This window comes from Notolepis coatsorum (assembly GCF_963971535.1).
Source record: "Notolepis coatsorum genome assembly, chromosome: 13".
NCBI lineage: Eukaryota > Metazoa > Chordata > Actinopteri > Aulopiformes > Paralepididae > Notolepis > Notolepis coatsorum.
The window spans coordinates 24,117,658-24,145,085 of NC_140177.1; the positions used below are offsets into that span (position 1 = coordinate 24,117,658).

Below are 27,428 nucleotides of genomic sequence, written 5' to 3' on the forward strand. Positions count from 1 at the left end.
GATGCACCATACATAATAGACTATTATTAACTTAATAGAAATACGTCCCACTCGACGGTATAGTGCCAAACTATGACAATTCAACTATTAATCCACACGATGTCTCAATGCCATTCTGAGGCCAAGTTGACCATACTGCACCACACGTGTAGCGTGGGTGAGGCTTAACGTCTTGCCACTAGGTTGGAGGGTAAAGAACTAAGGGCTAAGGGACTAAAAGAAAGTTCTACTTTACTTGCGCCATATATATATGCGCTGTGAACAAATAGTACCATTCGTATTTCGGCAGACGTATTCCTACGCGGAACCGGGGCTAGTAACGACATGTTCGTCGGCACGATTGAACTTGAACCAAGGGGCTTGGCTGCTGGCGCCAAGTTCTTGTCCAATGAGAGAATGAAACTATTATGGGCTGTTAGTAGACTAAAGGGATATTCAGTGTATATGTACAAGGAATATACAAGGGATATCAAACGATATACAAATACTATTAAATATATATCCATAAATAAATATATATATTCGGTTTAATCTGATCCTTCACAACAGATACGTTTCTTTTTAAACCAAACAATGATAGCCAGACGGACAAGGTCACTGCAGCTGAGATAACAAGTGTCTATCACACAGTACAACACTCCCATTCATACAGGTCAGCCGACTGTGGTAACCTTTAACCTTTGATTTAAATCTATTCGGTGAAGACCATGGCAGTTATTCTAATATAGAAACACAATTTATTTGTATTATTATTTTTTTATTATACTACACTGTTTTCCCTAGTTCTGTGTTAACAGGGAATATCAAACACAAGACATTCCTGTCAAGTGATGACGTTTGAATATTTAAAACAGATGTTAGGTGGTATTTAATTTGTATTTATTTTGATTTAACCTTTAACCTTTGATTTAAATCTATTCAGTGAAGACCATGGCAGTTATTCTAATAAAAAAAATTACATTATCTATCTGTCCCACTTTGTCCCACCAAAATCGTACTGTTGTCCCACTTTGTCCCACCAAAATCTTACTGTTGTCCCACTTTTGGACGTTTTGCATCTGGTCACCCTACCCTACGGCGGTAACGCGCGCATGCGAATTTTTTTGACTGCACTCACACGCCGCGCGAGGCTAATCGCGGAAATGTAATGTTATGTTCGATTCCGTAGAATACATATCAAAACAACATATTTATCAAAACAACTACCAGATTCACTCATAACGTTATTTTGCATGACAACACAGCCCAGCTGTCAGAAACTGTACATTGTAACGTTATATAACATAACGTTATATAATGTTATTTCGCGTTTTATTCATAACGTTATTTCGCGTGACAAAACAGCCCAGCTGTCAGAAACTGTACATTGAGGGGGTTTGAATCACTGTACATTGAGGGGGTTTGAATCACTGTTTACACTCCCCACGTACCATGTTCTACATATAGAACCTCATCTCATGCACCGGTTTGAATCAAAGCCCTATCGAACGTACTCAAGCTCTACTGTCTTTAACTATAAATGTTTACACTCCCCACTTACTGTACCATGTTCTACATATAGAACCTCATCTCATGCACCGGTTTGAATCAAAGCCCTATCGAAAGTACTCAAACTCTACTGTCTTTAACTATAAATGTTTACACTCCCCACTTACTGTACCATGTTCTACATATAGAACCTCATCTCATGCACCGGTTTGAATCAAAGCCCTATCGAAAGTACTCAAGCTCTACTGTCTTTAACTATAAATGTTTACACTCCCCACTTACTTACCATGTTCTACATATAGAACCTCATCTCATGCACCGGTTTGAATCAAAGCCCTATCGAAAGTACTCAAGCTCTACTGTCTTTAACTATAAATGTTTACACTCCCCACTTACTGTAGAACATGGTACATGAGTATTATAGTATATAGGGATGTTGCACTTGAGCACCACAGGTTTCACAACGCAATTATTGTTATTATTATTTACAAGACTGGGCATTTATTTAAAAAACATACATACCCTGACCACATAACAGATATTTAAAAGGTAATTAACAGGCATGTTCTGCAACATATATCCACTCTTGAACAATGAAAAACTCCTTTTTCTTCTATTTACAAATAAGAGCAGCTCTGAAGGCTCACGTGTCCCCCGCGTGTATTAACCTGGGGGAGCCTCATGCGCATGCGCGGCAACGAGCACCTGGGGGGGGGGAGCCTCATGAGGGGGTAAACGAGCGTAGAGCGCTGGTATTCACGAAGGAGAGCGCTGGCCAACGCTGGCCAATCAGAGCAACGCGGAAGAACATGTTGGTTGCCCAAAGTATTCACGCCTAGTACTGGCGGCAAGGGATTGCAGGTGAATTGACTCCCGGGGCCCCCTTGTGGCCGAGAATGGAGGCCAATTCTGTTGTCAACTCATCCTTGCCAGCCATGCTATTTGTTAAACCAGGGAATCCCGGGACCTTAGGAAGCTTGAATTTAAGTTTCTCATGGAAAAACAACTGCAATATGGCCTCTACTGAGAAGATTAGAGAAGAATGGCAGGGGGAACTCGGTATTGATTTATCTGACACTATTATGGGAAAGGAGTTTGTCTGTAGTACAACTCTGCTCAGTTAATATTAGACACCAGTTGATCCAATTTAAAGTTGCACATCGTCTCCACTTTTTATGTATTTTTACTTTCACTGTCTGAGTGTGTTTGTTTGTCACGTTTGTACAATGTTCTGATTTTTTTTTATAAAATATATTTAAAAAAATATATAAGATGAGCGCTGGTAAATACATGCAAAATCCTCATTTTGTACAGTCACTAGTATGGCACCAGGGAGGACGGGGTTAAAGAGGCCCAGGCCAAGTCAGACACCAGGCGTCCAGGGTTGCGGGCCCCAAGACGGAGCTGCTAATCTTTTAAACAGAGGGTCAGTGCCAGGCCACTCTTAAATAGACATGGGTCAGAAGCAAAACCGACATGGAGAGTTGCCCGACAGAGTAGACGTATTAGCATGGCAGCCCGTCCTTTATCTGCACTTGCTAAACCACTTTGAAAGTCAGACAACATTGAAGGAGCTCTCGCTTTGCCATTCACGCCTAATTTCATTACGCAGTGAGTGTGCATGGCTTTTGGAGGTTCAATTGGTTTCAAGTTCACATTCCTCGCATCGTCAAACTTACACCTCCATCAATGTCTGAACAACAGACACAGGTCAGTCCTGATGTGAAAAGAATATATCTTTTTTTCAATGGTCTTCATTTTATTTCCATATGCAGTTCCAACCTTTATTTAAACCCAAAGGTTTTTTGTTACTGAACATTTGTAACCAATCATTAATTAAACTGGACTTTTAAAGAAATCTTTATTCGTAGCACATATTGCAATGTAGTCATGCAGCGACACACACATGCGATGGGTGACACACAGGAAACACACACATGCGATGGGAGACACACAGGAAACACACACATGCATTATTTAAAAAAAAAGAAAATCTCTGCGCTTGCCCCATCCCGTCGTACTTCCCCCCAAGGGCAGCCAGGAGCAGACACGGGTTGCGGTGTGGGGCCGCGACCGGGGACCAATTCAAATGCTCCTGTCAGTCTTCGTCAGGGATGCGACAGCGTTAGTGATCTGTTCTGCATGTTCTGTGTGGGATTTGTCTCTTTTTCTGGAGGGGAAACCATTGCGAGCATGGGGAGAACATGCAATCTCTACACAGATAGGGCCGGGACTCCGGGAGATACTCCACCTGGGTACCTGGCAACCCGGCAACCTGGTCCCCAAGCGGGATTTGAATTCAGGACCTTCTTGCTGTGAAGCAACAGTGTTAACCACAACACCACCGTTCCGCCATGATTAGGCTACGTCGTGTATCAACATCGCCGACTTCTCCTAGGAGGATAAAAGGAGGATGTTGCTGCCAGTGCCATCACATCACATCATTGTGAAAGATTGGGGTTTAACACAACCTGAGCATGTGCCATACCAACCGCCTCCCACTGGAAGACTTATTGGTGACAAGCCTCCAATATATTAGCCTTGGATTTCTGATTTGGACACCAGACATGGGAGAGCGTTCAGGGGGTATTTCCTGGTGGGAAGCTTGGATATCCAATACATCCGACACCACATGAATGCAGAATCAGTATGGGTGATGCTAGATCACACTGTGTCATCGCTCATCTGCATTTTTATTGGGGCTCGTCAGTCTTTTGCCAAGCTGTAAAGCTGCAAGTCATTGTAATATTAACCATAACAGTTGTTTATAAACCTATGACTCTAACCTTAACCACTCTCACTACCTAGAAATAAAAAAAAAAAAAAAACATTTTCTTCCTGGCCACGGAATCTAGCATCTACCAATCAGTGTGGCTGCCCATTGATGATGTAATAAAAAAGGTTTAATCTATCCCACAATGCAAAGCATTTATCCCACAATGCAAAGCATTATTTTGCGTATTTTGCATTAGCACTGACATTTTCTGCTAAACAAAGCATTAATACTCACATTTTCTAACAAACAAAGCATTAATACTAACATGTTCTACCAAACAAAGCATTAATACTAACATGTTCTACCAAACAAAGCATTAGTGCTAAAATGTTCTACCAAACAAAGCATTAATGCTAACATGTTCTACCAAACAAAGCATTAGTGCTAACATGTTCTACCAAACAAAGCATTAGTGCTAACATTTCCTACCAAACAAAGCATTAATACTCACATTTTCTACCAAACAAAGCATTAATGCTAACATGTTCTACCAAACAAAGCATTAGTGCTAACATGTTCTACCAAACAAATAATTAGTGCTAACATTTTCTACCAAACAAAGAATTAGTGCTAACATTTTGTGAATCCATCAATCATTCAGGGATGTAGTTACATCAGTGTTATGTATTAAGAAGTTTTTTTTGTGTGAAAAGTAAGTGATCAGAATACACAGCATCACCTGCAATAGTAACATTTACATTTACATTTACATTTAGTCATTTAGCTGATGCTTTTATCCAAAGCGACTTACAAGTTCTGTACGACAAGTCACCAGGAAGGGTACAACTCTTTCAGCTAAGTAACAATGATCAAACAGTGCTGAAACTTGTGTGCTGCAGTATTGAGTGCATAGTCATAAGACATATTAGTATAGTAGGAGGAGTGCATGGTAGTATAGGTCTACTTTTTCTCCTCCATTTTAACAGGGGCTATAGATCAGCCATCCGTAGTGTGAAATGCTTTACTTAGATAACGTAGTGTGAAATGCTTACTCAGATAACGTGCCAGTAATGTGACAGATAGTTTTGCTTGTGGGTAAGATAACCTTGGAGGAAAGCTTAATCCAGAGCCACCTGCTCCCCTTGCCTACCCTTTAACCCCTTAATACATTCTCCCTCTGTTGGTGTCCAGGGACTGGGGTTAAGGTACCTTTTATAAGTAGGGAGTTGTAACAAATTCAAATCCAACATGTTTCCTTAAGCGTTCCAAGTCAGGGACATAGGCTACTGACATAGACTATTGACATAGACTACTGACATACACTACTGCGGCACAGTGCTGTAGTGGTTAACACTACACTGTCGCCTCACAGCAAGAAGGTACAGGGTTCGATTCCCGCTTGGGGACCAGGTTTCCGCATTGCCAGGTACCCAGGTGGGGTATCTCCCAGGACTTTCTGTGTGGAGTTTGCATGTTCTCCCCGTGCTCACAAGGGTTCCTCCCCCGATAAGAGAAACCCAATGGAAAAACATGCTCAACAGATTGCTGACGCTGTCGCGTCCCTGACGAAGACAGGCAGGAGCACTTGGATTGGTCCCCGGGCGCGGTACCTCGCCGGCGCCCTGTCTGCTCCCGGCTGCCCTTGGGGGGAAGGACGACGGGATGGGTCAAGCACAGAGCTCAATTGCATCGGCGACCCTAAAAAAACAGTGCATGTGTGTGTATTCCTGTGTGTGTGTGCCGCCCATCACTGCATGTCGTTGCATGCCGAATAAAGACTTCTGAGTTAAGTCCTGCATTATTATTATTATTATTATTATTATTATTATTATTATTATTATTATTATTATTATTATTATTATTATTATTATTATTATTATTATTATTATTATTATTATTATTATTATTATTATTATTATTATTATTATTATTATTATTATTATTATTATTATTATTATTATTATTATTATTATTATTATTATTATTATTATTATTATTATTATTATTATTATTATTATTATTATTATACTGACATACGCTACTGGCATAGACTACTGATATAGGCTACTGACATACTGTAGGCCAGGGGTTCCCAAAGTTTTCAGGCCGCGACCCCCGAAATAACGGTGTCAGAGAGCCGCGACCCCCACTCTTATAGGAGGTAAAAAAAATAAAAAAATGTAATTATAAATATATATATATTTTTTTTATAAAAATGGAAATGTATGGTTGAAACATGCAAACGTTCAAACGCACACACACTAATAAGCATTGGAGGCTTTTAACCAGGGCTGGACTGGGGAAATTCAGGCCAGGAAATATAGTGCAAAATATAGCCCCAGTTAGGCCACTTTTTAAGCGGGGGGTCTGGGGGTCCCCTACCAGGAAATGTTTTGTTACAAAGACTTCATTTCCTGCATTCTAGTGCCGGAATTTTTTTATTTGTACCCTTTAAATGCCAGTGTTTGTGATGGCATCACAAATTATTGTTAAAAAACAGGCTAGCATATGTATGATTAGCAACAACACTGATTTTGATGGATTTTCTGTTTTTTTGTAATGTCAGATTGAAAAAAATACTCACTCTTACCATAAGGGACTAAATTGTCGTCTTCAAAAACGCCATAAAAATATTACTATATGTTGAAATACCCTTTTTTCTTTTATAAATCTTTTATTCAACTTCAGCCCTGATCATAACACCACATATAATTTTATAATTCTAACCCTTTAACACATTCCCGGCCAAGCACGGACATGTCCGTGTTTCGGCTCCAACGGTAGAGGGCCAACCACGGACATGTCCGTGGCAAGGTTGTTTTGGCTTTTATTCCCTTTTAATAACCTACTCAATGTCACCGAGCGGCACTGCAGATTTACCCTACTCTTGGAATTCGGAAAAGTGCATTACCGGCCAGATCCTCGCAGGGGCGCTGTCTCGATAATGCAGTGTTCCCTGTGGCAGAAAGGTGTTTTATTTTTTTGGATCTCGAATTGACTTTCCTGTTAGGGTGAATCTATCCGTGTAGCCTGTAGCTTGGAATACATTTTGGGACGCGGAATTCAGTACACAGTAAAGGAATGTCAGCCAATGGACATATGGATCTACCAGATGGCGATCGATAACTGGGAAATCCTTTTTGGGATCCAACCGGCCACAGGTAAGATCTTTTTCACGTAAATTACATGCTGATCAGGCCTTGTTATCATAGCCAACCAGGCGATCAGTGAATGTGGCTACTGAGGCTAACGCCGTTATTGGTAATCAATAATCAGAAACGACGTCCCCCGCCCCCCCCCCCCCCCTTTCATGCATTCATGGTGGAACATTATATCGATCATATGCATTTAGATTTTTTGCTCTAGCTTCTGTAGGGCCGAAACGCCATTCGATTTAACGTTAAAAAAATCCAAGGCCTGTATCTCGTTTTGCAGGAAATATACCAGACCAAATCCCATATAACGCTTATATTCAAGACGCTATAAAATGGGAACGTATTGATGAAAAAAATATTTCTTTAAGCCATTTTGAAGGGACGGTTTATAGTGTCAATTGACAATGAGAATGGACAGATAGCAATACTATAAAGTATAGATTTAGCTCTACAAACAGCCTCACGTACAATGAAACCTTATTATGATATGCTGGCCGTATAGAGTGGGCCCGTCTAATCCCTGTGGCCGTCAATGTGTTAAATGCCAGTGTGTGTGATGGCATATATTTGCAATATATCAAATGCAAAGTAGATTTTTCTGGGGGGGGGGGGGGGTATTACAGGCTAGCATGTGTCAATGATTAGCAACAACACTGATTTTGATGGATTTTTTGTTTTTTGTAAGGGTCCCGCCTCCACCAATCACATGCGGCTCCCTTTGTGTGTGTGTGTGAGCAAGAGAAAGAGAGAGAGATAGTTATCCAACTTGTGTGAGTTGCAGTGATCTCCTGGTTGTTCCCCACATAGGTTATCTAACTATTGCACAGCTGCAACTAGAAACACTGGCCTGGCCTGCTTCTAAGTTCAGTGGCCTGATTGCATAAAAAAATAATGTGTCTGAAACAAATGTGTTTTTGAAGTCCTTCTTGGCCAGGTCACTCTTGTAAAAGAGATTTTAATCTCAATTCGTTTTTCATCTGGTTAAATAAAGGTTAAATAAAAAATTAAGAAAATAGACTACCGATATAGGAGCCATTTTGGATCCCAACCTACCGTTATAATTTTAAATAAAAAAGGCTATGAGACGCTCAGCTGTTACAACCACACCATACATAATTTCTACCATGTGATCTATATGCATGCTCCTTCCTCCCTGCTTAAAAAGCTGGATTCAGGGGGGCAGGTGGCGCACGGAGATTACGTTCGTCACCAACACCGGGAGACACTAGGATTCGCCTGTTCGAATCCAGCTCCCGGCGTTGCTATCAGCTTGGCTGTCCTCTCACGCTGATACAATTGGCTGTATCAGGGGGTGGGAAGCTGAAGGGTGGGTCCTGGGCGTTGTGGACAGCGACCCCTACAGTTCGGTCGGGGCGCCTGCTCAGCGAGGGTTGGATCTGAGGAGAGATAGTGTGGCCTCCCACACGCTACACTCTCCCCGGTGAGAACCTGCGCGGCCAGGTTGGCCTGCCCCAGGCTGCACATGCGTCGGAGGAAAGCATGTGACAGTCTCCGGTCTCCCGGACCAACAGTAGGGGAAAGTATGCAACAACCAGGAAGGGTGGGATGGGAGAAAAATCGGGAAAAAAGGAGGGGAAGAAAGATAATAAAAAAAAAAAAAAAAAAAGCTGGATTCTGCGTACCATACGTTTTGTAACGGGTGCAGGCTCTCGCAGGGGCGTCCATTTGGTATGGCAAGGTATGGCACTCGCCATACCTTGGCAAATAAAAATGTAAAAAAAAAAAAAAAAAAAAATTACAATTTTTTATGTTGATTTAGAATTCGAATGTCAACATTATGAACGAAGCTTGGAACTATTCGGTACAGCCCTAGCATGTTTTGATATTGTCAATTATCTCACTTTTACTAGGTGACTTTTGCTGTGACTAACTGAAATATGCCCAAAAAAAAGGAAAATGGACATAGGGAAGTTTTTTTTATCAAAGGGCAGCAGAGACAAGTGATACAGGGACACAGGTAAGGTCTGGTTTAGTGATTATAATAGTGCAGTTCAGCATTCAGTAACCCATACTTTTTGTGAATGTGTTTTTGTTACTACATTCTGTTGAACACAGACCTCAAAACCGTATCTAAGGAAAATTGGCTCAATTGCAAGAAAAGTAATAGACAGTTATGATATTACATTCTGCATAATTCGTATGCAAAATATTGTGGTTCCCTGCTTCAGTCTGTTGACACATTTCTATACTAAAAATGCTTGTGTAGTCATGTGTCATACCTAAATGTCATATAACTAAATTGTATAGAAACAACTCACCAAAAGTGACTATTGCACAACTGATTTGACAAAAAAAAAACACCAAGGGGGGGAAACCCCCCCCCCCTTCGCCATACCTTGCCTCTTAGTGAAAGGACGCCACTGGGCTCTCGCACCCACCACTGCACTCTGTATCAGTCCTTAGGATGGTCCTCTCTGTACCAAAAAAGACAATCACACATGTTGATTTTTATCCTTAAGTCATTGCTAGGTAAGCTGCCCTTATATATCTCCAGACTTCTGTCCTTTTATACTTGCTTTTTTAATACCAGACGAGCAGCAAATGGGATGCTTTTAAATGTTCCTTTGATGCAGTCAGAGCTTGGTAAAGCTGCATTCTCCCACTATGCTCCCTTTTTATGGAATACGCTGCAAGTAAAACTTTGTCTAGAGGAACTTCCTACTGTAAATGCTTTTAAAGGTATGCTACGATTAGCCCTTCACGAAGCATGTAACTGTTTTACCTGATGCTATTGTTGATGTGATTATGCTCCTTGCCACTGCACAAATTACCTTCTGTATTTATATTTGAATTATATGTTTTTTGTTTAATGCCCTGTTTTATGTTGAAACTTGTTGTGTGCCGTGTTGGTCAGGACTCCCTGGAAGAAGAGATCTTGTATCTCAATGGAACATTCCTGGATAAATAAAGGATAAATAAAAAATACCATGATGTTTGAGTTGTCTGGGATATCTTGAATTCACCCTGAACGACGCTGCCTCGACACATCCTTTGCGTTGACACAATAACTGGAATCATTTAACTTAACCCTCAGTTGAAATCGTAAAAGCATTTAAAAAAGAAAATCTTTTGAAAAGCACAAATCGTAGCAAACACAAACATTTGTGTGAGTGCATGTCCTTGAAGATCAGTCCAGTGTCCTGTGATGGGGATCAGTAACCGCTCTACAGAATACGTCAAGGCCTCTAGGTGGCAGTATACACATGAGAAGAGCCTATTTCCCCTACACACGTTGTAGAAGATCATCTCACTCAAATGGCGTCTGATTTTTCAGAGACTTTATACATTTCTATGGGACCTATGCAGTTCGCCATATTGGATTTCTGGTAGGGATGTCCAATATTATCGGCCTACCGATATTATCGGCCGATATTGGCATTAAAATGTCAGAAAATATCGGTATCGGTTTTCAATAGAGAGCATCCTGACTGGTAACATCACCTCCTGGTTTGGGAATAGCACCGCACAAGACCGTAGCAGTTCAGCCGAACGCACAATTGGAGGTGGGCTTCCCACTCTCCAAGACATTTACAACAAGCGTTGCAGGGGTAAGGCGAAGAGAATAATCAAAGACTCTAGTCACCCAAACAACTGCCTCTTTGAACTGCTGTGGCCAGGCAAGCAATGTCGGAGTCTCATGGCCAGTACAGAGAGACTCAGAAAGAGCTTCTATCCCCAGGCCATCAGGATGCTCATTTATTTACATTTATTTAACCTTTATTTACCCAGGCAAGCAAGTAAGAACACATTCTTATTTTATTTATTGTCAAAAGTATGCATAATGTTGTGTTAATTCCACAACAAGAGATATGTAATGTTAATTACCTGAAATTATTCAGTTTCTTGGGGGGGGGGGGGGGGGGGGGGGGAACCCCGCATATATCGGTATCGGAAATTAAGAGTTGGACAATATCGGTATATCGGTAAAAAAGCCAATATTGAACATCCCTAATTCCCTAATTAGAATGTTCGGAAAATCACTTTTTACCCAATTCCCCCATGGCTGTTCACCAGATTCTAACACAACTTGCTATGTGGCATCTAGGGACCAACCTCTTCCATACTGTACTGTAGGTCTATCTGTATGACCACCACATCCAATCAAATCTTGGAAACATTTATACTAAACAGGAAGAGATGTGTTATTTGTGTCCAATTTGCACAAAAAGAAAAAAAAACATGCTCTTTAACTCTTTCTCTGCCATACGCATACCCGAGATTTATCGGGTTATCTTGCCATGCATTGAATGGGTTTTGGTCCTTTGATATTTTCCTTTGATCCCTGTTGTATACTGTCAGCCGGGGCCATCTAGGTGTCTCTGATTCATATGCCTACGTTGGAATTGCAATGACGATCGAATATCACCAGGTGGCAGTATCGCCTACCTTTGAACTGGAATGGCTTGGTGTGGATACACGTTTTCCTTTTTATTTATTTTTTGGCAAGGGCTCCTCCTCCTGCCTGAATAGAGAGATACAGCGATCGCCTCGAAATGTTGTTGCTTGAAGCGTATTTCCCATATAAACTGTATACACTGGTAATCGCGATGGCGATGCGATCACTTGGAATTATTATTTTTGGAATACCTTCTGGCTAAGGTAAGGTATATTCTATGTCTACTGTATTTTACCAAACCTGAAACATGTTTTTGTAACGATCACAGTTTTGTGTTTTACCGGACGTAAAACATGCTCGACAAACACTATCACAGTTTTGAGTTAAAACGCCCCCTCCGTATTTGGAGCTTCAGGCAATCAACCAGAATGATTTGGGCTTATTGCATATAATGTGTCATATCTCGCGATCTATGGAAAAAGACTGGATTATTCTGGAAATGGGGCGATGTTTAGCGCGTAGCGTGTAGCAAACTACAGTGTGTAGAAATTAACTAATTAGTCAGTAATGGACTATGAACAATGCCTGTCAAATGAGCCATACTGTCCAAATATCTAGCAGTCACCGTCAATGTGCGTCAACTAGATCTCCCCTTTGGAAGGGTGCAGGCGATCAACTGTTTTTATCCGGACCAAAGGAAACAATTCCGACTTTTGCTTGAGGATCTCATATCCAAACACTCAAGCACTCCAATGTTACTACCAAACAGCCACGGGTGGTCAATTAGACAGCAGGTAGCTAGTCACTAGTTAGTATTCACACTCAGTTAACAGTTAGTTAACAGTCAGATAACATTAGTCAGTTAGATTATTTACCTATAATGTAAACGGGAAAGAAAACGGCATTCAATTAGCCACATGTGCTATGCATATACAAATGATAATTGTGAACATAATCAACGCATAATTAGAGATAACAATGCAATGTACTGTTAGCCAGTTAGATCGCCCACAGGGATTTTCTCATTACAGGCCTATGGCTATGAATGTTGCTTAAATAGTGCGTCACGCCGACGCTGGATTAGCTCACCTGTCCACAGTCTCAGACGCATGTTCCGGTAAATGCCCACTAGGTGGCACCAGATGATAAATAATACTTGTATAATAAATGTCTCTATAATAATAACGATAATAATAATTTCTCTGTAGGAATGGCGTAGGATAATTCTCCACATACTATTGTCTCCATAGCTATAATACAGAACACACGATGGGTCTACAAACATCGCTAAAATGGTCAATAACACTGGCGCCATTTAGTAAAGATGACAAAAGCTTATGGCAGTCAATGAGTTAACGGCTTCTCCAGTCATGATGCAATTTGAACTGTGTTGTCCTTTTGTGATGTTCTACTAATGTTAGCAATATGAATGTGATACGTTAGACACTATGGCGCTCGCAGACACAGACTGGGACATGTTTCAAGGAAGCGCCAGTGACGTCAGCGAGTACGCTGATACCGTTGTGAGCTACATAACAACAGTAGATGACAGTATTGTCCTCACGAAAATGGTGCGGGTGTTCCCAAACCAGAAACCTTGGGTGGACAGTACTATCAGAGCAGCTCTGAACTCTCGCACCACGGCTTATAACCTGGGCAGAGAGTCAGGAAATATGGAAGAGTACAAGGCTTCAGTCTACACTCTGCGCAAGGCTGTTAAACTTGCTAAGAGGACATATGCTGATAAACTGGAGACACAAATGGCACAAAACGACACAAGAGGCTTGTGGCGGGGACTGAAGACAATAACTGACTACAAAGTCAGCGCCCCCTCAATGGGGAGCGGCGACGCCTCTCGCGGACAAACTCAACTCCTTCTACGCTCGGTTCGGTGTAGACAGTGTCGCCGCTAGCCCTCTGGCTAGTGACGTCACTGGCGCGCCGGCTGTTGTGGAGGGGGGGGGGCAACCGCGGGGGGGCGGGGGCGCTCTCTCGTTGTCGGAACACAGTGTGAGAAGAGCATTTATGCAGGTGAACACCAGGAAGGCTGCTGGCCCAGATGGTATAACAGGACGCATACTTAAGTCCTGTGCCAACCAGCTTGCCCCGGTGTTCACCGCCATATTTAATCAGTCCCTGGCGGAGTCGGTGGTCCCTGCCTGCTTCAAGATGTCTACCATCATCCCTGTACCGAAGAAACCCTCCCCAACATGTCCAAATGACTACAGACCGGTGGCACTCACCTCTGTGGTCATGAAATGTTTCGAGAGGCTGGTCAAGGACCACATTTGTGCCTCCCTCCCCAGTGATATGGACCCTATGCAATTTGCATACAGGACAAACAGGTCCACTGACGACGCAGTCTCCCAGGTACTGCACAGCACTCTCTCCCACCTTGACCGTCAGAAGGGGGGCTATGTGAGACTGTTGTTCATTGACTACAGCTCAGCGTTCAACACCATAGTCCCCACCAGACTGGTGGACAAGCTGATCGAGCTGGGTCTGAGCTCCGCCCTGAGCGCCTGGGTACTGGACTTTGAGTGAAAGACCCCAGGCGGTCAGGGTGGGGGGTCAGACCTCCAACACCATCACCCTGAGCATCGGGTCCCCCCAGGGCTGTGTTCTAAGCCCCCTGCTGTACTCACTCTACACACACGACTGTGTGGCCAAGTTCAGCTCCAACTCCATAGTGAAGTTCGCAGACGACACGGTGGTGGTGGGGCTGATCTCGGACAACGACGAGAAGGCCTACCGGGAGGAGGTTGAGGTACTGGAACGCTGGTGCCAGGACAACAGCCTGCTCCTGAACATTGGTAAAACCAAGGAGCTGATCGTGGATTATAGGAGAGGACAGCAGGAGACACACACACCACTGATGATTAACGGGGCTACCGTGGACAGGGTGAGCAGCTTTAAGTACCTGGGGGTCCACATCTCAGAGGATCTGACATGGTCAACACACATAGACACAGTAGTAAAGAAAGCGAAGCAGCGCCTCTACCACCTGAGACAGTTAAGGAAGTTCAGAGTATCGGGGAAGATACTCCAGTCCTTCTACTCAGGAGCTGTAGAGAGCATCTTGACCGGAAACATCACTGCCTGGTATGGAAACAGCACGGCACAGGACAAGAAGGCCCTACAGAGAGTGGTGCACTCAGCCGAGCGTACCACGGGTATTGCGCTACCTCCCCTGCAGGTTCTATACAACAAGAGGTGCAAATCCAGCGCCTGCAGAATAATGAAAGACCCCCACCACCCCAATAACAGCCTGTTCCAGCTGCTGAGGTCAGGCAGACGCCTGCGAACCCCAGCTACTAGGACAGAGAGGCTTAGGCTCAGCTTCTTCCCCCAGGCCATCAGAGCCTTGAACAATGAACATTGAGTGCCACAGAACACTGAACTATCCACACACAGGCACACACGAGCGCACACACGACACGCACGCTATGCGCGCTCGCACACTAGCAGCCACTTTAACACGAGCGGGCACACACTCACGCCGCACACACGCACACTTATGGCCAAGAGGAAAGGCCACTTTAAATTAGTATAACAACAGGAACAGTGTATTGCACTACTAAAGCTACCTATCATGTTCTATATGCTCTGTAAATACTATGTACAGATACCGAGATGTCACACCATGTTACCTGTTACCTGTTTATTGCACAATGTTGTTTTTTTATTGGATTCTATTATATGTTGTACCACTGTTTTTTTTATTGGATTCTATTATATGTTGTACCACTGTATTGCACATCGTCGCGGGCAAGACCACCCGCATTTCATTGTATACTTGTATGCCGTGACAATTAAAACTCTTGACTTGACTATGGCTGCCATTTTGATTTATGCAAAAACACGTCCGTGCATCGCCACCATTTTTAAAGCCCTGAGGAAGAACGTTGGAAGGCCAAACCATTTGACCAGATTATGGGTCAAAAGGTGACATTAAGGAGTGTGGGCTTTTTGGGCATCTACCCTTCATTGTCGGCTCTCTTCTATAAGCCTTATCTAACTGGGCGGTGCAGTGGTTAGTACTGTTGCCTCAGGGCAAGAAGGTCCTGGGTTCACAACCCAGCAGGAGGCCTTTCTGTGTGGAGTTTGCATGGGTTTCCTCCCACACCACAGAAACACATACATGCTAGGTTTTCTGCCATTGCCAAGGTACTGGCATTAATTTACGACTGGAGTTGGTCCCTGGGTGCCGCACTGTGTGGCTGCCCACTGCTTTTAATAGTTAGGATGGGTCAAATTCAGAGAACGAATTTCCCCAAGGGGATTAATAAAGGCTCTGGATCTGCCAGCGATTTTAAGAAGAGGTATGACAGGTAAACAGGACTTTCAAATTCCTTTCATATCATGCGGCTGGGTGGCGCAGTGGTCTAAGCACTCGTCACCAACGCGTGAGACACCGGTATCGAATCCGGCTGTCAGCGTTGCCTCCGGCTTGGGCCGGCCGTCATACTGACTCAATTGGCAGAGTCAGCGTGAGGGGAGTCGATGGGTGGTAATCTGGTCGTTGTAAACAGCGACTCCTACAGGTCGGTCAGGGCGCCTGCACAGCAAGGACAGGAGATGTCGAGGGTAGTGTGAGCCTCCCACACGTTACAACTCGCCAATGAGAGTCTGCCCTGGCAGGTGAAAAGAAGTGGCTGGCTGACTCCTCATGTATCGGAGGGGACATGCGATAGATTCTTCAACCCTCCCTACGACCGACCAGTGGGGGGCACATGCAAGCAATGATCAAGACAGGGGAGGGGGGAATTGGCACGACTAAATTGGGATGGGAGAAAAACAGAAAAAGAAGGAGGAAAAAGTGGATAAAAAAAATTATTCCTTTCATATCAGAATTACATTTGACATGTTTACCAATTTTGCACTTGTATTTACGTTATTAACACATACAAATGACCCCATCTGCACTGAAAAGGACGGAAGGACTGTATATGGAGCTATGAAACCTTTTAATAATGGCAACTCTTGAGGTCTGTTTTCTTTCTGCAGTGAGCTGGGTTTGACTACAAAACACATGGATGATGCTGCCAGAGCCATTTAGTGATGCTTGATGGTCATTGTAAGAAACGGGCCCCATGCACTTAAGGCTATTTGCAAGAAGGCTAAGATAGAGCTGCTAACTCACTGTTACATGGACACACAATCCTCAACAAGGTTTTGATTGAGAAATGTAATTCTAAAGTGAACTGCTCCTTTAAAAATCTATGCACAAACCATAGTACATTTACCATTGTCCGGCAAAACAACATTTGAAAAAATAAATGAAATGGGAAAAGAGGAACCCCCCCCAAAAAAACAACAGCCAGAAACTGTACTGTTTACACAGGCTGTCTAATTCCAACTGTTTTCCACAGGCTTGAGCGCGACAAGGAGTTTGCCACGAAGAAGGCGGAGAGAGCCAATCTGAGGGTCTTACTGAGAGACAAATACAGACTTCCAGATGTAAGGAGCCACATGAATGTCACTTCCATGACTGTGAATGTCACCTTCCATGACTGTGAATGCCACCTCCATGACTGTGAATGTCACCCCCATGACTGTGAATGTCACCCCCATGACTGTGAAAGTCACCTCCATGATTGTGAATGTCACCTCTATGACTGTGAATGTCACCCCCATGACTGTGAATGTCACCCCCATGACTGTGAATGTCACCCCCCGATGACTGTGAATGTCACTTCCATGACTGTAATGTCACCTCCATGACTGTAATGTCACCCCCATGACTGTGAATGTCACCCCCATGACTGTGAATGTCACCCCGATGACTGTAATGTCACCTCCATGACTGTAATGTCACCCCGATGACTGTAATGTCACCTCCATGCGTTGCATTAATTAGCATCACTTTGCAAAGTCCACAGTTAACAGTCAAGATTGTCTGAATGAAGTCAGTCTGTTGCAGCCTGATGACAGCAGTCATGTCTGAATGATGTCAGCCTGTAGCAGCCTGCAGACTGATGACAGCAGTCATGTCTGAATGAAGTCAGCCTGTATCAGCCTGCAGACTGATGACAGCAGTCATGTCTGAATGAAGTCAGCCTGTATCAGCCTGCAGACTGATGACAGCAGTCATGTCTGAATGAAGTCAGTCTGTATCAGCAGTCATGTCTGCAACTCTGCATCATCAAAATAGTTGTAAAACATGCATTGCAAGACTCTATAGCCAGTACTACATATTGTCCAAGCTCCTTTCTGAATCCACTAGTTATTTTGACCGTCCTCATTAGTACATACTAGTATTCGCGTCAGATGTGGACCAGAAGGCCCAGGTGTTATATTGTGTCCCGGCCCATAGTGGACTAGGCCTGGGAATGTATTTAATACATAAAAACCCAAGATACTTGTGCCCTAATGATAAGGATAAATGCTCAATGAAGAAACCCAATCCCCTTGCCACACATCGACGCTACTCAGTTTATTGTGAGGACTGAGAAAAGAGGAGGGTGGTGACCTGATACCCAGGAGGACCACCCTCAAGAGCCAGACCAGGCTTCACTCCACCCAGTTCAAGTTTCAAGTTTCTTTATTAGTTGTCATACAAAAATACAGAATACTTTTTTCTGTTTTGCTCCTGAGAGTGTGCTAGATAAAAATAAAAATAGATAAAGTAGAAAGTCAAAAGTATGTAAACAAAGTGTAAACAAAAGTGTTCATCAATATACATATATACAATATACAGTACAATACAGAGTAGAAAAAAATAGTAGCTGAGTTACAGTAAAATACAGTATACTGTACAATGTGGGAATGGGATGAGGTACAACTTAGGGTAAGGTGCAATGAGGTATGAATGAGGTATGAGTTGTAGTGCAAATCTCTTTACCAATAAAATAAAGTGTGTTAAAGTGTCTAAAGTGAGTGCTACAGTGAGTTGTTTATTTAAAGTGAGTGTGTATGTGTGGATGTGTGTGCTGTGAGTAGGGATGGGTACCTTTCACATTTGAACCGATACCGGTACCGGTACCTGTGAATCGATACCGGTACCCAACGGTACCTTTTTTCGGTACTTTAGTCTCAGTCGTAAAAATAAATCCAAACTTCAAATAGCTACAATTTCGACAGTTTTCGGCTTGTCATTGCTCCGACTGCTTTGTTGTTGAATCAAGTCAAATCCTAGGTAAGCATATATTGTGCGTGTGAACGTTGACATGAAAAGAAAAAAGTAAAAAAAATAAAAAAAATTAAAAAAAATAATAATAATAAAAAAGATTTTTTTTTATTTTTTTTTATTTTTTCGGTTTCTCACTTGATTCGATACTCGGTAGTACCGACGTGTTTCGGTTCGGTACCTCAAAAGTACCGAATTCGGTACCCATCCCTAGCTGTGAGTGTATTTTTTTTTTGATCCACTTTTTCTCCCATTTTCAATTTTTCTCCCATCCCAATTTCGTATCATCCAATTCAACCCTCCCCTGTCTCGAACGCCGTTTCTTGCCTCCCACAAGTCGGCTGCAATGTGGACTAAGTCATACATAGCACGAGTCCCCTCGGATACTCGAGGTAACAGCAGTCGCATCTTTTCACCTGCGCGGCTCGATCTTTCAGCGTCAGGGGTCTGCGCTTTGGAGGGGCGCTGCCCCCATCGCTTCCTGATTCTACTGCGCAGGCGCACCAACCGACCTGTAGGAGTCGCTGTCCACAACGCCCGATCCCCACCCATCAGTTTCCCACCCCCTAATACTGCCAATGTGTATTAGTACGGACGACCAGCTAAACTGAAAGCAATGTGGAGCGCTGGGCTCGAACAGGTGAACCCAGCATCTCCAGTATTCATGGTGAGCGCCTTGCCCACTGCACCACGTAGCCGCCCTTGCTGTAAGTGTATTTAATGGATTGTTACATAGTGTTATTGTCGTTGAGCATCCTGATGGCCTGGGGATAGAAGCTCCTTCTGAGTCTCTCTGTGCTTGCCAGCAGTGCTTGCCTGACTGCAGCAGTTCAAAGAGGCAGTTGTTTGGGTGACTAGAGTCTTTGATTATTCTCTTCGTCTTACCCCTGCAACGCTTGTTGTAAATGTCTTGGAGAGTGGGAAGCCCACCTCCAATTGTGCGTTCGGCTGAACGGGCCACTCTCTGTAGTCTGCTACGGTCTTCTGCGGTGCTATTCCCAAACCAGGAGGTGATGTTACCAGTCAGGATGCTCTCTATTGTGCTTGAGTAGAAGTTCTTCTTCCGTCGATGCTGAGGGGGCTGTAGTCCCTGGCCCCCGTCCTTCTAAAGTCCACAATCATCTCTTTTGTTTTGCTGATGTTCAGGGAGAGGCAGTTCTCCTGACACCACTGCGCCATATCCTCTACTTCTTCCAGGTAGGCCCTCTCGTCGTTTGCAGAGATCAGGCCCACCACTACTGTGTCGTCAGCAAACTTGATGATTGTGTTGTTGTTCCACTGTGCCACACAGTCATGTGTGTACAGCGAGTAGAGGAAGGGACTCAGAACACAGCCCTGGCCCCTGTGTTGAGGGTGATGGATGAGGAGGTGCAGTTGCCTGCTCTCACCTGGGGTCTTCCCGTCAGGAAGTCCAAGACCCACTGGCAGAGGTCATAGTTCAAGCCCAGGTCCCTGAGCTTGGCTACGAGTTTGGAGGGGACTATGGTATTGAATGCTGATCTGTAGTCGATGAATAGCATTCTCACATAGTTCCCCTGCCTCTTGTCCAGGTGTGATGCTGCTGTGTGCAGCACATGGGCTATGGTGTCCTCCGTGGACCTGTTGGGGCGATATGCAAATTGCAGGGGGTCCAGGTTGATGGGGAGGGAGGAACAGATGTAGCCCTTCACAAGCTTCTCAAAGCACTTCATGGCTATGGAGGTGAGAGCTACGGGGCGATAGTCGTTGAGGCAAGCAGGCTTGGATTTTTTGGGTACAGGGATAATGGTGGACTTCTTCAGACAGGTGGGGATGAGTGGATGACAGCCTGTTCTAAGGACAGGTTAAATATGTCAGTGAATACCAGGGCCAATTGGTGGGCACAGACCTTTAGGACGCGGCCGAGGATGCCGTCCTGTCCTGCTGCCTTCCTGATATTCACTTTCTTAAAGGTCCTCCTCACCTCATGTTCTGTTATCCTGAACACTAAGTCTCCCAATCCCCAATATTTATAATAAAACTCAAGATGCCCTAATGATAAGCATAAGTGCTCAATGAAAAAACCCAATTCCCTTGCCAAACATCTATGCTACTCATAGGGGTCAAATAAAAGGTCATCATATGTATGTGTGTGTGTTTGGGGGGGGGGGGGATAAGTACCTGGTTTGTTGGTTATAGAAGCGTCTGACAATCATTCTAAACTTTCTTTTAATTTCTTTTATTTTTTTACCCCTCAAAGAGTCCTCAGGATGATGCAACAGTTCAGATGGCAGGAGATGACCTTGACCTGCCAGAGGACCTGGCCAAGATGGTAGATGAAGATGAGGAGGAAGAGGAGATCAATGATTCACTTCTTTTGCAACTTCAGAACATGGATGTGGATGCGTTAAAAGCCAAAGCCCAGACCACAATGGCAGAGGTGAAGCAGGTCGCTGAAGAGAAGTGTGCCATCATGTGAATATGGTGAAAGGCTTTTCGACAACCACTCCTCAGAGGTTTGGTCATATGAACGTTTCAGGTCAACTGAACAGATCATTTTTTGTTGTGAAACACTTAATTGCTAGTGATTTTATCCCAGCAAGATGCATCTTTGCTATTTTTACAGGTATTACAGTTGCTATCATAAATAAGTATGGTCATAGAGGGTATCCTTGGCTTACATGTTATTTTCCAAAAATCTAATTTTACCATAAGAAATCATATCTTTTATACATTACATTAACTATTATATCTTGAAAGAGTTGATGGATCTCTCAAGAAAAGATGAATAAATTGTTTTTAAATGAATGGTGATCTTTTTTGTGAAGACTCTCAGCAGTTATACTATACCATATACAGTAGGTAAAGGGTGCCAGCCAGCCAATGAACTTGACTTATGGGTTGACCCAGGCCTTATCTTACAAGGATGGGCCTAATCTGTGGTGAGTAGAAGGTGGGTGAGGCTTAACCCCTTGATGGCTGTTGTGACAAACGAAAAGATTACAAGCTAAAGTACATCAATGTTTCAAAAGGTTCTGTCTCTCCTAATGGAGCCACAAGAAAGGGATTAAATGATAACGAAACAAATGCAGGCACTTGTCCTAAGTAATACCGTCATCAAGGGTAGGGTTCTAATTGTATTCTCAGTGAAAAAGAAAATCGACATCATCCGATTCAAGGCGTCACAAAAACTCCCTGCATATGGTTCTTTTATACACCATGATTAGTAACTAGTAACTACACAATGTTAAGTTAAATTCATATTTGTTAAGAATTCATATTTGATCATTTTCAAGATTGGGATGAAAATGCAGTGTAATGCAGAATTTAACGTTTTGCCTTGTAAACTATTTGCCCGTTCTGATGATTAACAGACACAATACATTTTTGTATATTTTACTTTACTTAAAATGCAATGGTACAAAAAGGGAAATAATCTTGATAGACTAAACCTAATCCACCTAGGAATAGCAGCCTGGCCACAGACACTATGGGCTGGAGAACAACGGATGGACCGAACCTTCCCATTCTGAATGCAAATATGTGGCTAGCCCTACGCCATTTTGAGAAAGGAGAAAAGGGATCAACTCTACGAGATAAAGGGAGGAACCCGGCCATCCACATCCGTGAACACATAGGACAAACTAGAAAAACCCCTTTTCTACCAATTTAACCGTGTGAGATTGTGTGGATTAATGTTTTGAGTTACTGAAAATGCTGGGACATTTCAGACCAGCAAGTATTTAATAATAATAAATAATATGTACACCAAAGGCAATATATAGATAAAACAGAAGTAAAAGATAAGGGTGTTTTTTTTTTTTTTTTTTTTAAATTGGACATGTTTTAGTCCTTTTCAACAAGTTAATATGGGTCTTTGAGGTCCCTAAACATGTATTTTTTTTGTATTATAGCAGCCTCTATATCTCTGTTTCAGTCCTGTTCTCAACGGGCTGTTTCTGTGCCTGTAACGAGTGAGCTGCCTTGATCGTACAAATACGATTTAAAATGATTGTACATCTAGCAGTGATGCACGATCCTGTACTGTCAAACTTTCAGATCAAATGAAAATCAAATATGACTCAAGATCCGGCAATAGCATAGCAATCTTACCGTTAAAAATGTTGTCAGAAACATATTTTAGGAGAAGATCTACGAGCAAGCCGTTATCTTGTACACACGCATTTTTATCTCTCTTCAAATGCACATACAGTACATGCACGTATGAGGTCTTACTATACGGCAAATGTGGCTGCAATTCTGAATGGCTTGTTTCAATAGGGAGGGTTCTCGTCATCAGCTGAACTGCAGAAAAGGCACAATGTACATATTTAACATGTTCTCAGTGTTGGGACAACCCCTCATTCTGTAAAAACAATGTACATATTTAACATGTTCTCAGTGTTGGGACAACCCCTCATTCTGTAAAAACAATGTACATATTTAACATGTTCTCAGTGTTGGGACAACCCCTCATTCTGTAAAAACAATGTACATATTTAACATGTTCTCAGTGTTGGGACAACCCCTCATTCTGTAAAAACAATGTACATATTTAACATGTTCTCAATGTTGGGACAACCCCTCATTCTGTAAAAACAATGCAAAACACAGAAAAAGGACATTTTGTGTTTCCTGTAAACACAGGGCACAGCAAAACTATGTTCATAAACGGCCACACGCACATATGAAACAATCAAAGACAAAAAAACGGAATCTAACCAAATAGTGTAACGAGCATCGTGTAACGAGCATCAGCTAACGAGTGGGCTATTTTCTGAGCCTTTAGCTCCAGCTGATCACATGACCGGTCTCTGGTCGTTTCCCCTGCCTTTCCATCATCTCTGTCCCGCCCCCTGCTGCTCCCCATCCCCCTTTCCCCTGTAAGCTGACACAGCGCCTTTAAACGTTAGCTGCTTTCTTCCTAATAGGATCACAGGGGCTTAAATTGACATCTGATAAAACTAAGCAGCTTGATAGCTACGCTGTGCCCTCTTAACCAATTTGTGCTCAATTAGGATAATGAGGAAACAAGCAAAGAGGGACAGCCTTAATATATTAACGTGATAAAATCATTATGAACTTCCTTCGCGTATATTGAAACGTTACTCCATTACTCGCGGCACTTGGGAGGTACCGTAATGGACCATCAAGTGGGTCTTATCCACTTGGCCGTTCAGTCAGAAAAGGATGTGGATATGTGAGTTAGATGTTCAGGGTAAAGAGCACAAGTAAAACGTGACTGTCAGGGACTCTGGACACAGTTGTCTGTCATAGGGACTCTGGACACAGTTGTCTGTCATAGGGACTCTGGACACAGTTGTATTGTAACACAATTTACAGTGGCACATTAAAGGTGCTGTAAGTGGTATTTATTTTTGTTAGAATAAGTGTTAAATAGTTCTACACTGATCTAGAGTGTTTGATCAGTAACATGGGTCTCCCAGCTACCCTCAGGTACCCTCAGCTCGGAACTCGGCAGAATCTGCACCTGGCTCGCTGATAACAAACTATCATTACAAAATGGTATCCAATGTAATCAAAAAAGTCAACCAACGAACTAGATTCTTGTACTGGATCTCCTCTCTGGTAAACAAGAATACCCTGAAGACTCTAGCAGGAACACTCATTCAAGGGTACTACGACTATGTTTGCACCTCATGGTACCAAAGCACCTCAAAGGCGCTAAAAACAAAATTACAAACATCACAAAACAAACTGGTCAGACTACTGCTTGACCTTACTACTAGAACCCACCTCACCCCTGCCCACTTTGACAACCTTAGAGTAGACGACAGAGTACAGCAACTTGCAATGGGCATGGTCTACAAGATACACCACTAAGGTACTCATGTACATGTCAAAATACTTCCCAAAGGTCAGTGAATACCACGAACACAACACCAGAGGGAGCTCCACAAATCATGTTAAACCCAGATTCGGCTCAAACAAGGGATTAAACACACTTCGCAATTATGCAACTGTAACCGGTCTCGTATTGCTCTGCGTTGTGTTTCAGATTCGACCCCTGTTAAGGGATTGCCCCGAGTGGGAGTTGAACCCCGGTCTCCCGCGCCGCGGGCGACATCGCAGACCACTATACCAAGAGGTGAATTCACTTCTTGGTAATGTGTCTGGATGCCTTTTAAGGGGGAGTGAGTTTAACTTGCAGTACCGCTAACGTCCACAGTCACTTCACAACACTTGAAGTCCATCGTGACTGTGGATAGACTCGCGGTACCTCCGTTACACAACAACAATGTGGAACCTCTCTAAAAGAGCACCTACGGGAGACTGCAATCCGAAACTGGCCCCTGTAAATGTCCAAACTCAACCCCCTCCAATGTACAGTCCCCCCCCCCTCCACCCCGCCTACTTTTCTGGTATCCCGTTCCCACTTTATCCAATCGGCAAAGATTGGCACACTCGAAAAAACTCTAGATATTTAAACTTATTTCAAGAAATCTTACCAAGCCAGATTTGCTTACTGCATTGGCAGATTATTTTACTTGTTTCAAGCACATTACTTGCTTAAAACTGTTTTTTATTTCTTATTTTTGTCAGACCATTTTTGCAATGTGGAGTCCTCTCTCCTGATTGGATAAAGTGGGAACAGGATACCAGAACATGTATTTTGTGTTTACTGCAGAGCAGAGGAACTGGGAGACCCATGTTACTGACCAGACACACTTGTTATTAAGGTTATTATATTATAATATTATAGGTTATTAAAAAAGAAAATGTAACAAAAAAAGACCACTTACAGCATCTTTAATTAAACTATTAAACTAAGACTATGAACTCATAATCCCACAGTATGAAGTATTCATTTATTCAGGATTCTTTCAAGAAACTGCCAAATATAATATATGATTGGGAGAACACTTCACAAAGGATCTTGAAGGTATTTATTCTTAAGATTCTAGGAGGTTTTTTGGCCTAAATTGCAACAAGATGTCAACATGTCAACACAAGTGGCAATGCTGTATTTGATACAACACCCTCAAATTTTAACTACTTATATATTTAATATTTTGTGTAAACAAATATTTGTGCAGTCACTTTGAATACAAATATATAGTTGAGTAATCGCAAGCTTTTCCAGAGCTAGAACATAATGTAATATTTACCTCTGTATTCAATATACATATATAAATGGGAATAGTTTATAAAGTATGTATACAGTACAATATATGGTCCTCTGAAATATAACAACCACAATGCAGACTAAGAAAAAGCACAAGTACCACATTTTTAAATATAAAATCAGAGTTATATATTTTAACTGTATAATAAAATAGATAAGATGGGCAGGAATCCAAATATGGGGCAAAGCTATTAATTTTTTCAGGGTATGAATTTGCGGGTTTCCGCTGACTGGGCAACAGTGTGTAAACACTGAGGCACTGCATGGTGTGGTTTCTGCCTACCTGGATAACTGAATAATGAAGCTAATTAACACCCTCCTCTAAGTCAAGTCATGCCTGCCTAAAGGTATCACTTTACTAAGGCAATTAATAACGTGTCACCTACATAATGACTTAATTTACGACAATTATCTATTTAGGAAAAACTTTGAAATTCTTCGTGCCGATACATACTTAACCCTTTACCGGCCAAGTAACCATTTTTGGCCACTTCCCCATACAATATATTTAGCCAGGTTGGAGAGGGGGGATCTTTAATCTATGAAAAAAAATTCTTCCAGCCAATCAGCACAGGTCAGGCTATGACACAGATATTGTCACCATCTGACCAATCAGGATAGATCATGGGGATCTGCAACTTCCTTCTTTTCACCACATAAAAAGAAATCAAAATCCATTATTTCCTCAACAAGTCATGGTGAGTTGATAACATTTACTAATTTTTGCAGTTGAACAATCATTGTAAAGGATGGGATAGGTGTTTTTGCATAGGATTAGTGAAATCAGGATTTGTTGTTAGCTAAAAAGTGGTGAAGCCATAAACGGTCATATGCCCCTTCAGGTGAAGTGACAGTGTCCATTTTTAGACATATGCCCGATGCATCTAGTCAGTCACACTTAGGGTATTACTTCTACCATGTAGTGCTGTAGTGCCATGTAGTACCCTGTAGTACCATGTATTGCCATGTAGTACCATGTATTGTCGTGTAGTACCCTGTAGTGCCATGTAGTACCATGTAGTACCCTGTAGTACCATGTATTGCCATGTAGTACCATGTAGTACCATGTAGTACCCTGTAGTACCATGTAGTACCATGTAGTACCCTGTAGTACCCTGTAGTACCATGTATTACCCTGTAGTAGGGGTGTAAAGGTACACGTATCCGTACCGAACCGAACAAGTTTCAGTGTGTACCGTACCGTACCGAACGGCTGTGTAGTGTACCGAACAAATACAATGGTATGTTAACCACTAACGACCGCCCACCGGGGGCTGTTTTTTCACAAGTCGATTATTCATTTCAATATAGAATATTCGTTGACAGCCCTACAAGTACAATTAGTTACTGCACACTGCATCACCCCTGAGTGGAACATGGAAAGCCAAACTTTCCCCCACTGTACCGAAAACCCGTACCGAACCGTGACTTCAAAACTGAGGTACGTACCGAACCGTGGTTTTTGTGTACCATTACAC

General features: G+C 42.7%; 1 protein-coding gene across 1 annotated transcript in view; it reads left to right on the forward strand.

Annotated features, from left to right (window-relative positions):
• The window catches only part of cplx4c (complexin 4c), a gene marked incomplete at both ends in the record, with an annotated part of 36,724 nt that extends 15,442 nt beyond the window's left edge, over nucleotides 1–21,282 (forward strand). The window contains 2 exons of the mRNA XM_084328019.1: nucleotides 17,089–17,176; nucleotides 21,064–21,282. Coding sequence (XP_084184145.1) covers nucleotides 17,089–17,176; nucleotides 21,064–21,282 — 307 coding nt within the window. The remainder of the gene's footprint in view (nucleotides 1–17,088; nucleotides 17,177–21,063) is intronic.
• Nucleotides 21,283–27,428: the final 6,146 nt, after the last annotated feature.